This window comes from Microtus oregoni, unplaced genomic scaffold, assembly GCF_018167655.1.
Source record: "Microtus oregoni isolate MIOR12 unplaced genomic scaffold, Mior012 000006F_ref0000085, whole genome shotgun sequence".
In the NCBI taxonomy this organism is placed as follows: domain Eukaryota; kingdom Metazoa; phylum Chordata; class Mammalia; order Rodentia; family Cricetidae; genus Microtus; species Microtus oregoni.
Window position 1 is genome coordinate 39,781,322 of NW_024543065.1, and position 14,393 is coordinate 39,795,714.

General features: G+C 43.3%; 1 protein-coding gene across 1 annotated transcript in view; it reads left to right on the forward strand.

Moving 5' to 3' along the window:
- The window catches only part of LOC121449794, an 81,705-nt gene that overhangs the window by 25,833 nt on the left and 41,479 nt on the right, over nucleotides 1-14,393 (forward strand). The window contains 1 exon segment of the mRNA XM_041654470.1: nucleotides 4,849-4,882. Within this exon segment, the coding sequence (XP_041510404.1) occupies nucleotides 4,849-4,882 (34 nt within the window).

The following is a 14,393-nucleotide window of genomic DNA, read 5'->3' on the forward strand; positions in this document are numbered from 1 at the left end:
ATAACTTCATATGCATGCGCGCGCACACGTGTATTTGCAGAAACATGCATGCTCTGCCTTGACCAATAGTCCCCTTTGTTGTAATAGGAGCGGTGGGCTACGTTCCTGCCGCCCCAGCTCCCGCATGGCTAGCTTTACCCGAAATAATTTCACGGAAACGGTATTCTTTTGAACACTGCCTGGCCCATTAGTTCCGGCCTCTTATTGGCTAGCTCTTACATATTGATCTAACCCATTTCTAATATTCTGTGTAACGCCACGAGCTGGCTTACCAGGGAAGATCTTAACCTGCATCTGTCTGGAGTGGGAGAATCATGGCGACTGCCTGACTCGGCTTCTTTCTCCCAGCCTTCTGTTCTGTCTACTCCACCTACCTAATTTTCTGTCCTATCAGGCCAAGCAGTTTTCTTTATTAGTTAACCAATGAAAGCAACAGATAAGATACAAGACCCACCTCCAACACCCCTTGACTCCATATCTGCACACACATTCCCTCACGTGTGTTTACATGTCATTTATACACATACGCACGCTTCCTTGACCCACACTCATTCATATACATATATGTGGCATTCACACCCGTGTGTACACACTCTTGGTTCTATCATGTACCATCTGTGTTATGTTTGCTTGCTGTGACCCCTCACCTTGCACACGTGTACACACACAGCACACCGTGACGTTTCCTCTGTCCCAGACGTGTATGGATATAGGTGCATGGACATATGTGTGGCCCATCAAGCACACATGCTTGTGTGCACTGGTTGACTCATATTTCTTTTCCATGCATATATACAACACCCATATTTGTACACGCAAACAATATGCATGTAGCAAACACGCACCTACCCGTAGATAAATCACGTATACATGTTTGCAGCTGTGGCAGGGTTACACTGAAAACACATGTAGCACACATGCGCACGTGGATAGATTGCATGTGCACATGTGCAGTCTCCAGTCTGTCAGGCTGGGATTCAAACTCATGTCCTCCCTTCCCAGTGACACCACAATCATTCGTGTTTCCGTTACCATCGTTCACATGACACGTGCCATCACCGTGAGCACGCGTGTGTGACTGCACACACGATTGCATCTTCCTCGTTATGCTAACATGAACGTGTTCTCTCTCCCCAGGCCTCGCACCCAAGTCCCCTGCATGGGGCAGGATGGCACTTGACATGGTGACAGACCCGCGGGACTCAGACATGACGCCAAGGGCCTCGGTGCCGATGTCATTGTAGCATTACCCATGGCATGTGCTGACGTGTTGTTTGTGAAAGGTGACCGCCAGGTGTTCATTCACACGGGCTGTGCGTGTGCTGTCATCGGGCAACATCGCCATCTCGACATCATCACAATCATTGTGTGACATCACCGTCACCATGGCATGACATCACTGCATGTTATATCGGTCATTCTTCCACACAGGTGAAGTAGGTTCTTGTGTTCCACACGTGTCACTGTCTGTTTTTTCACATGTTTCACAGATTCACACATTTTCTCATGTGTTTTACACACTCAGCCTGGTTGTTTATTTCCACATACAGACCAGTGTGCAAGTCGTGCTTTAGCCTGGTTGTTATGCATGTGGACATTCATCATGCGTGTATGTGGCTGTTTCTGTTTTTTTCCCCCACAGTTTAGACACGCAGAACAATTTATGTGTTCGTATGTTTTATGTGTTCATCATGGGTTGATGGAGGAAGGTCATTGGTTAAGTAATAAACTGCTTGGCCCTCATAGGTTAAAACATAGGTTGGAGGAGTAAACAGAACAGAATGCTGGGAGGAAGAGGAAGTGAGCTCAGAGGCCATGCTCCCCTCTCCCGGGCAGACACAATGAAGCAAGCCGCCCGGTCAGACATGCTGAATCTTTCCTGGTAAGACTGGTGCTACACAGATTACTAAAAATGGGTTAGGCAAAATATGAGAATTAGCCCGTAAGAGGCTAGAGCTAGTGGGCCAAGCAATGTTTAAAAGAATACAGGTTGTGTGTTGTTATTTCGGGTAAAGCTAGCCGGTGGCGGGAGCTCGGTGGCGGAATGCAACCCACAGTTCCTACAACAATGGGTGATTTTGATTTTCCGGATCTCATCCATTCCATGTGTGTTCGCGTGGAGCCGCCTTCCGACGGTCTGCACCCATTCATTTACTTTCCGTGTGTTTTCTGCATGCGTCGTTAGCTCCTGGTTTGTAATAATTCCCTATCACAGGTTCATCTGTATGCTCAGCCATGTTCATTCAGTTCATGTATTAAAATCACTCAATTCTCTGTTTTTGTTTCCCACATGTTTTCATGACACGCAACTGATCGCTCGACCTTGCTCACATGTTCTCTCCATGTAAAGCACTTATTTCCATTCCCCACGTGTCCATCAGTTTTTTCCCCGCATTTCACTTGTGTACAGTGGTGAGGTTGTTTTCCATGTACTGAATGTGCTCTGTGCATGACTCATGTTTGTATGGCGTTTGTATGCGTGTGAGCATGGGAAGTCCCCACGTGGACTTAAGTGAGTTGGGATCCACTGTGCCTTAAGCTTACGGGCACGGACGCAGGATCTGATGTCACGCGTGTGCTGGTGAGGTGGGGCACCGTGTGACATCATTCCCCGTGTTCTGTGATGCCACTCCTGTTTCCATGGCTCCCATGACTTCCCATGTCCTGTGTCATTCCCGATCCTGTGTTCCCCGCAGGCTGCCAGGCCGTGACATGGGCAGAGCCTTAGAGTCACGCTCATGGTGATGTCACTGAACACGGATGTCAGGGTAAGAGTGTGAGTGTCCGATGCGGACACACTTGTGGGCTGGTGAGGATGAGTCTGTTTTAGTACATGCATGTACATTGCATTTGTGAGCACGTGTGTGTGTGAACATGGCAGTGCACAAGTATAGCGTGTGTGATTTCCATACAGGGGACAGGAGGCATCATTTTATGTGCATACTTATGTGTGCGAGTCCATGTGTTTGGTTGTGTGTCTATGCATGAGCCCATGCACATCTGTGTGCACATACCATCGTTTGGCAAGCCTGTGTGGAAGAATGGTTTTATATTCACGCGCGTGTGACAAAGTGAAAGGTTTTACATGTGTGATATGGAGGAACATGGCTACACGCACGCGATAGGAGGAAAAGGATGGGATCCTGAACAGTAGGCATGTGTCACGTGTGTTATGTGTCTGGTGTACATGTGTGTTTCTGTGTTTGACTCACATGTGTGTAGCGATGATGCGCTACATCATACATGTGTGCATTGATATTGTGGTATATTACATGCATGTGGACAGGATCCTGGTAGGCAGGTGAAACAGTCATAATTGTACACGCGTGTGCACGTGTATACATGCGTGAGTCCAGGAGTAACCGTGTGCACATGTGTGTGTGCACTGGAGATCACATGGACAGGCAAGGCCACTCGATGTGCGGCACAGGACACGTGTGGATGTTGATGGATACATAATACATGTAATGGACATAGATACGTGCATCAATGAAATGTAAAATTCACGTTATACACGTGCTGTGTTCAACATGCATGCAGACACCTGTAGGTTCACATGTAACATGTAGGACACACAAGTCTGCACAACTGCACATATTACGCTCCCCTTCATGTCAGGCTGACATATGCACGTGTATTGCATGAGTGTGTGTGTGTCTGTGTACACATAGTTGTGTCGCGTGCAGGTATGACCACGTACACGTATCTACACTTCCTGAGGCTGCATGCAGTTGTGTTGGACATGGAGGTCTGCACGTTACACATATCGCCTGTACATATGAATCAACATGTGATTATGTTATGATTTCACACAGGGTGGTCTTTCACATGTCTGTGCACATGTGTGTCTGTGTGTCACAGCGCATTAACATTTACATTTGCAAGTCACATGACAGGAACACACATGAGTCTCCATACAAAGCAGCCGCACACATGTGCATTTTAGGTTTTCTTTCACACTGAGATGCACACGTGTGTGTTTACAGCTAGGTGTCTGTCAGTCAGCGTTCACAGATGCATGTACACATGGGATCCTCTGCAGGTTTCTGTGTACATGTGTGGTGCATACATGATGTAGCATGTACAGGTTTACACATCACACATATGACACACGTACCTTTTCTAGGCTTGCATGATGCATGTGTGATGTGTGTAGCTGCGTTCGACTTAGTGCAAGTTTACATGTCACATGTACGACACAGGAAGATATCAATCGACACACGTTGTCATGCGTGTACTCTGTTTTCACTGCCCCTATTTTTTCCCATCAGGCCAACTGGCTACTGAGGATGCTGGGAGCGAGTGGTGGGCTTGGCCATGATTGACAGCTCTGCGGACCAACCCCGTGTGGCCCCACCATGATGAGGCCCTGCCCACCCAGCAGCCGCCATCACGCGTGTGCTCATCTGCCTCTGCCCTGGATCCCATCCCTGTCACGCATGTTCATGTGTGTCTCCCCGTCCCCGCCCCCATGGCCCTGTGACCACTGGCGTGTTGCACGTGGGTGGCGTATTGAATGTGGGCATTGGCGGGTTCTGCGTGGGCGCCGTGGTGAGCACGCGGTACAGGAAGCTGCATGGTCTGTAAGCGCCCTTGCTGGGCCCCTTGGAGCAGTTCCTGGGTGTCATCAACACATAGTTAAATAGACAACATATTGCTTTATTTCATTGCCCATAAAGATAATGAATGCATATTATGAAATGAAAGTATTGCTATGCAGCAGTGTCTCTCAGCTACATCATCAGCAAAGAATGCAGATATTGAAATGCTTATTCAACACACTTAATTAATATAGTCTGTCAATAAATGGCCAACATTGTCCTAATCATACTTTTCTATCTCCAGCAGATGTGGATAACTGTGTGAGGTGTCCAGAGAACGAGTATGCAGAGAGCAGAACCAATGTGTTCAAAAAGCTGTGGTCCTCCTGAACTACAAAGACACCTTAGGGATGGTTCTCACCTTAATGGCCTTGTTCTTCTCTGCATTCACAACTGTGGTTCTTGGGATATTTGTGAAGCATCACAACACTCCCATTGTGAAGGCCAATAACCAGAATCTCAGCTACATCTTGCTAATTTCACTCATCTTCTGTTTCCTGTGTCCCTTGCTTTTCATTGGGCATCCCAACTCAGCTACCTGTGTTCTGCAACAAATCACATTTGGAGTTGTATTTACTCTGGCTGTTTCAACTGTGTTGGCCAAGACAGTGACTGTGCTGTTTGCTTTCAAAGTCACAGCCCCTGGAACAAGGATGAGGTATTTTCTGGTTTCTGGTGTTCCCAACTACATCATTGCCATCTGTACGCTCATCCAAATTGTTTTCTGTACAATCTGGCTGCAATTTTCTCCTCCTTATATTGACAAAGATGTGCACTCTGAGCATGGCCAAATCATCATTGTGTGCAACAAGGGCTCAGTTACTGCATTCTACTGTGTCCTGGGATACCATGGCTCCCTTGCATTAGGGAGCTTCATTGTTGCTTTCTTGGCCAGGAATCTCCCTGACACATTCAATGAAGCTAAGCTGCTGACCTTCAGCATGCTGTTGTTTTGCAGTGTCTGGATCACCTTTCTCCCTGTCTACCACAGCACCAAGGGCAAGATAATGGTGGCTGTGGAGGTCTTGTCCATCTTGGCTTCCAGTGCAGGCCTACTGAGATGCATTTTTATCTCCAAGTGCTACATAATTTTGTTAAGACCAGAGAGAAATTCTCTTCAAAAGTTAAGGGAGAAAACATCTTCCTGAACACACATTTCATAAATTGTATCTGACAACTACAATATTGGTATAGAATCACCTAATACAATACAGTGCAAACTGTATGAATGGCTAATGATTCTCATCATTTATTACAATGATGAGGCACAGCAGTGTCATGTATACTACCTTTCTGTACACTGTGATCTATAATCATCCACACAGCCACTTGCTTTATAAGATTCAATTTTGACAATTAATGCACAAGGAATGTTTTCCTTTATTTCACAATTGCCCTGTAACATTTAAAATAAATGATCAGTAATTCTATTGATAAATGAGTGAATGTGGGACTTTGAATGCAAATGAAAACAGAGAAATCTTATAGTAGAGTGAAATATTGCTATCAAATGGTGAAACTAATGTGCCCATTTTGGGGGAAAGAAAAGAGAATACTGTTGCATCCTGGGTGTTAGAGGAGTAGAAGTTAGGAGAGAGAGAAATGTATGATAAATAGATATAAAGGATTTTGAGCAAGACAAAATGTGTCTCTGCAGTCATCAAACACCTTCCAACCAATAATAATCCCAGTACAGAATGGTTTCAGTGCAGAATTCTATGAGAACTTCAAAGAAGAGCTAATACCAATACTTCTCAAAGTGTTCCACAGAATAGAAACTAAAGAAACACTGCAAAACTCTTTTTTTTGAAACTACAGATAATCCACACGAATACTCAACCAAGAAAGAGAAGTACAGACAAATCTCACTAATGAACATAGATGTAAAAAAATACTCAATAAAATACTTGCAAACCAAATCCATGAACCCATCAAAAAAGAATCCCCATGATAAGTTGGATTCATCCAAGGTATGTTGGTATGGTTCAACATACAAAAAAAAAAAAAAAATCTATAGTGTAATCTACAATATAAACAAACTAAAAAATAAAAACAAAATAATTATTTTATTAGATGCTGAAAAAGCATTCAACAAAATTAAACATCCCTTAAGGATAAAGGTCTTGGAAAGATCATGTATAAAAGGAACACACATATCTCTTGCCAACCTTAAAGTGGCTCCCTTAACTAAGAATTGTGGTTCTGCCTACCCTTCTCCCCCTCCCCCCCACTCCTTTCCCCCTCCCTCTCCAGTCCAAAGAGCTGTCAGGGTTTTCTGCCCTGTGGTAAGTCCTAGGTTCTCCCCCCTCCGTCCATATCTAGGAAGGTGAACATCCAAACTGGCTATGCTCCCACAAGGAGAAGGGTGGGAGGAGGGGGAGGGAAATGGGAGGCTGGGAGGAGGTGGATACTTGTTTTTTTTTTTTTAACTCCTTTTCTCAATAAAAAAAAAGGAACACACATAAATATAAGAAAACAATACAGCGGAAGCCAAGAGTCAAAATCAATTCAAATGGAGAGAAATTCAAAGTAATTATACTAAAATCAGGAACAAGAAAAGGCTGTTCACTCTCACTATATCTATTAAACATAGTACTCGAAGTTCTAGCAGGAGCAATAAAACAACAAAAGGAGATTAAACGAATACAAATTTGTATCACCGATTTTGTTTTACACCCTCGGTACAGTTCGTGTGCCATTGCACTGTACACTAGTCCTGCAAGACCCTGGAGGTTGAAAGAACACACAGACCAGGGTCATTCAAAAGGAGACCAGCCAAAATGCCAGTTTATTCAGAATTGGGGGAGTCCTTACCTAATGGCTGCACAAGGATCTCCGCCCAGGCAGGTGGGAAATTACCATATTAACAATGGAGACAATGCCCTGCAGCTAATCACCAGGTGGGGCAGGGAGAGCACAGAAACACACAGGAAGCTTAGTTAGCTGACCATAAACTGTCCCCTCGAATGCACCCCAGGAATAAGGGCAGACCAGGGCCCTAAAGGTCCCCCTTTTATATAAATTATGACTAGGCCTGTCTTGGGTGGCATTGGACGTCAGGCAATACCCCTTACCCGTCATGGGAAAGCATCCAGGTCAAAACACATTTCCTGTCTTAGGTTGGGGCAGCCCCCCAAAAGCCTTTCCCGTCGGCTCACTAGTCAACCATCACCGAGTTCAGCCAGATTTGTGCTGAAAGATTCTCTGGGGCAATAGCTAAGAGGACTTTCCACGTGGCAACATTGACCTGAGCTTGCCTTTGGCTCTGGCGTGACACTCCAGCACATATAAGCATCCCTTAAGGAGACTGTGCTTGCTCAATCCTTAATAATTTTGCCCAAATTGGAGCCCTTTAAGTAAGGTCTCAGCACTGGTGAAAGGAATCCTGGTATAGCTAATTAGAATAATTTTAAGAGCCAATTTGTAAATTGTACACCTCAGGGTCCGTGAATAACAGCAATAAGCCTATTACTGTAACATCTAGCAGTGGTCTTTAACCACAACCAAGATCAAAATCAACTGCAATATTCATTTGTAAATTTAGCTCAATTAGAATGGCCAAGGCATTTGCAACCTGCCCTGAGAAGGTATCATTTATGCTAGCAGGAAGCAACTGACTGACTAATGAAAAATCCAGCAGCTCTAGCTGCTGTGGCAGCAACAGCTATGGCTGACAATATCATGGGATGGGTAGATTGGTAGAGGAACAATCCTTGGCACTCCGACCACCATAGCCAGCGCCTCAGGAATCCCACAACTCTTCAGTTGACAAGCCAGAATCTCCTTGATCTCTTGGCTTAGTCCTGTCTTCAGGCTTCTGGACAGGAAAATCCATAGCACGCACCAGCCACTCAGGTACCCATATTGGATTGTCAGCATCCTGCGGGAAAACACAAACAGTCCCTCTTCCCCACACCAGTACAGGATCTGGACCATATCAGGTGCTGTCTGATAGATTCATCTATTTGACATGAGGCATCCCAGAAGAATCTGGTCTCCAATGCCGTTCAGCAGTGGTATGAGATTGAGCATCAACAGTCAAAAAATTTAAAATGTATAAAATAAAAGATAAATGATCTCTGGGGTTGGAACCATATTCCCCCTTTTTAGTTTTATGCAAATAGGCTTTGAGCGTACGATGCGCTCACTCCACTATAGCTTGTCTTTGAGGATTATAGGGTATTTTCATTTTGTGAGAAATAGAAAACTCAGAGCAAAATTTAGCAAAGCCAGTGCTAGTATAGGCTGGTCCTGTAGGGATAGCCCAACCCCCTTAGGGGGCGTGTTTGCCTCAGGCTAATGTTTACATATAAATCTGGTGAGTGTGAGCCAGCCACCACTTTTGATTTCCTGTTCTCTGTGGGAACCTGTGGTTCTGTAAGTCTATTTCCCAATTAAAGCTGTATATATTATTGCAATCTGTCTGCTTTCATTTTCGCCAATACACTTGGCCCCCAATGTCCAGCTTTTTTGCCCCACCCCGAACGGCTTGGGGATGTAGGCTTGAATTTTAATTTGAGAGAGCTACACATCCCAATCTCGTAGCCTTCTGACTGGGTCCTAAAAACACAGCACACTCCCAGGTGCCCTTTGTTAGCACATCCAGTGCCGAGTCCGCCCCTACTCGCTGGAGCACTTTAACCCCTCCCTGCCTGCCTTGGCTGAATTAGCGGAAGCCCAGGTGCCTACGGTTTTGCAGCACCTGCAACCACTCTAACTTCTCAGGAGGAACAATCCACGTCTAATTCAAGGCTGAATCCGGCCTTGACTCTGCCAGGCTTCCTGGCCCTCCCCCCAATTGCTATTTATCAGCCTGGTGTCTGCTCTAATTCACACAGCACACAGTCTACTTAACTTTCAGTTTTGAGTTAGTTATTTCAGACCAGCTCTGATTTAGGCCACGTGGACTCAGGTGCATTTCTTTCGCCACCACCGGCAGGGAAACGTCATTACAGGTAAATAATTTTCTTTTATAAATAAAAATAAATACTGATTTGATTGAAAATGTCTGAAAACGTTACCATTCAAGACTTTAACAGACTTTTTGATTGTACCATGTGGGAGATTTTATAAGAGGTGTCTGTCACCTCACATCTATGGATCTTTCTGGGATTCATAGTTTTCCTTGGTACTACATGGTTTGATAATAGAAATATGATAAAGTCTTTATGAGACGAATCCAGGATTCATAAGGCAGAGGTTGAATGCTTAAAAACAATTGAGAATGACAACAATCTTCTCAAGAATCAGTTTGAAGTTCTCCAGGAAGAGAACAGATCTTTGTTTAACATAACTCGATCAACTGTGCAAAATTTAGAAAAGGTGCAGGCTGATGTTAAGGGGAAATTCATTACTATAGAAGAGGGAACAGCTGATTTGGATCATAAGCTTCAGTCCCTTTCTGTAGGAACTGAAACATTAATGGCTGATATTAAGGAGAAATTCATTACTATGGAAGAAGGAAGAGCTGATTTGGATTGTCAGCTTCAGTCCCTTTCTGTAGGAAATGAAACATTAACTGAGAGAATCAAAACTGCTAAATGTGACAATCGGATTTTGTCTAAAGCTTATGACAGATTGGCAGAAAGATTGTCAATATAAGAAGGCACGGTTTATTCCATAAAAATTATGTCCAAAGATGAGATGTTATCTCTAATGGACAAACTTCATACTTTAGAATCCTCAATGAAGGCTTTGGAACATAATTCTGGACAGGAGATTCAGACATTGCAGACGGCAATGGTGAATAGAATTGAAAAGATTGAGGAATTTCTAAATTCTGATGAAGAAGAACAAAGGGTAGAAAGGCAAATTTTAACTCCATCTGTGAGTAAATCTCTCCGGGACAATTTCCACAAAGCTCTACCTACAGCTCTACCTGCCTTTCCAGTAATAACAACAGAGAAAGTGATTGGTTCCAGAAACCCTAGGGTCATCAAGGAAGATACATAAGAGCCTGTTTGTATGAATGATCTCAAAGAAATTAAACAGGCTGTGATGACTTTTGGGATGCATGCCTCCTTTGTTGAAGAGATGCTAAAATCTTGGGCCATGACAAACAGAGCCATGCCCTATGACTGGCTTCAATTAGCTTCTGAGGTACTTGAGAGTGGACCGCAATTGAAATGGAAATGCTTATTCAGGCAAGAGGCTAGACTTTTAGAACAGCAGGAAAGATCGAAGGGAATTGACATTTCCCTAGATAAATTCTAGGTGAAGGACTCTTTTCCAACCCTCAGGAACAAGCTAACTTTGATGAAAACACATTCTCCGCATGTACTACAGAAGCCTTAAGGGCTTGGGACAGGGTACAAGACCCAGGACAGAGAATGGAATCATTTGTCAGAGTTAAACAGGGTCAGAGAGAACCCTTTAGTGACTTTTTACAAAGATTAACTAAGGCTGTATAAATAGGGATATCTGATCCAGAAGCAAGACATATAATGATTGAGTCTTTGGCTTATGAAAATGCAAATGTGGAATGCAAAAGGATCCTGGGGCCTTTAAAGCTCAGATTAGTGCCCTTGGAAGAATGGGTCTTGCATACACTGAATGTTGATACATTTGACTATGGCACTGAAGCATGGGTAAAAGAAGCAATTTCCAATGGTAAAAGGAGACACCAGAATACCAAATGTTTTAATTGTGGCAAAATGGGTCATATGAAAAAGAATTGTAGACAACGGATTTTCAGAAATAATAATAATGCATCTTCTAGAAATATCAGAAATAGGAGGACTCAGCCTTCAGGTTTCTGTAGAAGATGTGGGAAAGGCAGACATTGGATGAATGAATGCAGGTCTACAAGAGATAGACAAGGCAACCTGTTACAGACGGGAAATGTGAGGGGTGGGCTCACAGACCCCCTTGGCAAACATGGTTCAGTCATTTCCAGTTTCTGTAGAGAACGTGCCTCATCAGGACAATTAGAAAGCCCCATGCCTACTGTTGCATCAATAATGATCAGAAAGATGAGTTCCATGTGTTTTGGCAAACTTCTATAAGTGATCAAAGACCTAAGCTGAGAGTGTGTGTAAATGGCATGTTTATTACTGGCCTGCTGGACACAGGTGCTGATATAAGTATCATTACCCCAGAATCTTGGCATCCGTATTGGCCTCTTCAGAATGTAAATGTTCAGCTCCTGGGAATTGGAACCTTATCTGAAGTAAGGCAGAGCACAAGATGGGTTGAATGCATAGGGCTAGAGGGACAAATAGGAAAACTAAGGCCATATGTAGCCAATATTGCAGTGAATTTATGGGGTCATGACCTATTACAACAATGGAATACTCAAATTAACATTCCTGCTACTTCTAGAGCATATATTTCTGAGAATAATACTAAAAGATATTACAAACAGAGAAAACCGGCCATTTGGGCTGTACAAGAACAAGCAATTGATGTCCCTTCAGAGATACCAACAGCCTTGCCTCTAAAATGGTTGACTGAGAAACCAATATGGACAAAGCAATGGCCTTTAGCTGAGGAAAAGTTACAGGCTTTAGAACAGTTGGTACAAGAACAATTAGATGCTGGACATATAAAAGAATCTACCAGCCCTTGGAATTCTCCTGTATTTGTGGTTAAGAAAAAATCAGGTAAATGGAGAATAGTGACAGACCTCAGGGCTATCAACATGGTTATTAAACCTATGGGCCCTCTGCAATCTGGAATACCTTTGCCCTCTTTATTAGCAAAAGGATGGCCTCTCATAGTTATTGATTTAAAGGATTGTTTTTTCACTATACCTTTACAAAAAGAAGATAGAGAAAAATTTGCCTTCACAGTGCCTACTTATAACAGTTCTCAACAATTGAGGAGATACCACTGGGCCGTCCTCCCCCAGGGTATGTTAAATAGCCCCTCCCTGTGCCAATATTTTTTCTCTTTATTTATTTATTAAAGATTTCTGTCTCTTCCCCACCACCTCCTCCCATTTCCCTCCCTCCCCCTCCCCCAATCAAGTTCCCCTCTGTTGTCAGCCCATAGAGATATCAGGATTCCCTGCCCAGTGGGAAGTCCAAGGACCACCCACCTCCATCCAGGTCTAGTAAGGTGAGCATCCAAACTGCCTAGGCTCCCACAAAGCCAGTACATGCAGTAGGATCAAAAACCCACTGCCATTGTTCTTGAGTTCTCAGTAGTCCTCATTGTCTGCTATGTTCAGCAAGTCTGGTTTTATCCCATGCTTTTTCAGACCCAGGCCAGCTGGCCTTGGTGAGTTCCCGATAGAACATCCCCATTGTCTCAGTGTGTGGGTGTACCCCTCGCGGTCCTGAGTTCCATGCTCGTACTCTCTCTCCTTCTGCTCCTGATTTGGACCTTGAGATTTCTCTCTGGTGCTCCAATGTTTGTCTCTGTCTCTGTCTCCTTTCATCGCCTGATGAAGGTTAATATTCAGGAGGATGCCTATATGTTTTTCTTTGGGTTCTCCTTATCTAACTTGTCTAGGATCACTAATTATAGGCTCAATGTCCTTTGTTTATGGCTAGAAACCAAATAAGAGTGAGTACATCCCATGTTCATCTTTTTGGGTCTGGCTTACCTCACTCAGGATAGTGTTTTTTATTTCCATCCATTTGTATGCAAAATTCAAGAAGTCCTTGTTTTTTACTGCTGAGTAGTACTCTAATGTGTATACATTCCATACTTTCTTCACATAAACCAAGTAAGAAATTGAAAACTTATGTGGAAAAAGTCTCTGAGTTAATTATAAAAGGCAATTGAGACTTCGTCAACTAGCAGGCATAGACCCAGCAGAAATTATAGTGCCTTTCACTGCTGATGAACTAAAGAAATTATGGGAAGATAATGAACCATGGCAAAGAGCTTGTGCTAATTTTTTGGAGATGTTAATAACAACTATCCAAAAAGCAAGAGGCTTAACTTCATAAAGAGAACTTCTTGAATCCTTCCTCGAATCATCCATCATGCTCCAATAACTGGACCCTGTACATTTTATACTGATGCCAATAAATCAGGGAAGGTAGGTTACAAATCAGAAGACTTGGGTAAGGTGGAACAAAGTCCTTATGATTCTGTCCAGAAGGGAGAATTATATGCCATTCTTATGGTGCTAAGGGATTTAAAAGAACCTATTAATATAGTCACTGATTCACAATACGCAGAAAGAATTATTTTACATATTGAAACTGCTGAATTTATACCTGATGATACAGAACTAACCACATTGTTTATCCAGGTACAAGATATGATCAGGAACAGGCTTTGCCCTATGTACATAACACACATCCGATCCCATACAGGTCTGCCAGGTCCTCTAGCACAAGGTAATGCAGAAATTGATCAATTATTGCAGTGTGCTACAAGCCTCTGAATTTCATAAAAAAATAATGTTAATAGCAAAGGTTTGAAGAAAGAGTTTTCTACTACATGGCAACAAGCTAATGAGATTGTAAAGAAATGCCCTACTTGCTCTTTCTATAACCAAACGCCACTGCCTGTAGGGGCTAATCCAAAGGGCACCCAAAGGAATGAAATCTGGCAGATGGATGTGTTCCACTTTGCCGAATTTGGCAAATTAAAATATGTTTATCACACCTTTGACACTTATTCAGGCTTTCAGTGGGCAACTGCTTTAAGTTCAGAAAAAGCTGATTCAGTAATCACTCATTTATTAGAAGTCATTGCTATCATGGGTATACCTACACAAATAAAGACAGATAATGGTCCTGCTTATGTCTCTAGGAAAATGAAATGGCTTTTTGATTATTACAATATCAAGCATGTTACAGGTATACCATACAATCCTACAGGTCAAGCAGTCAT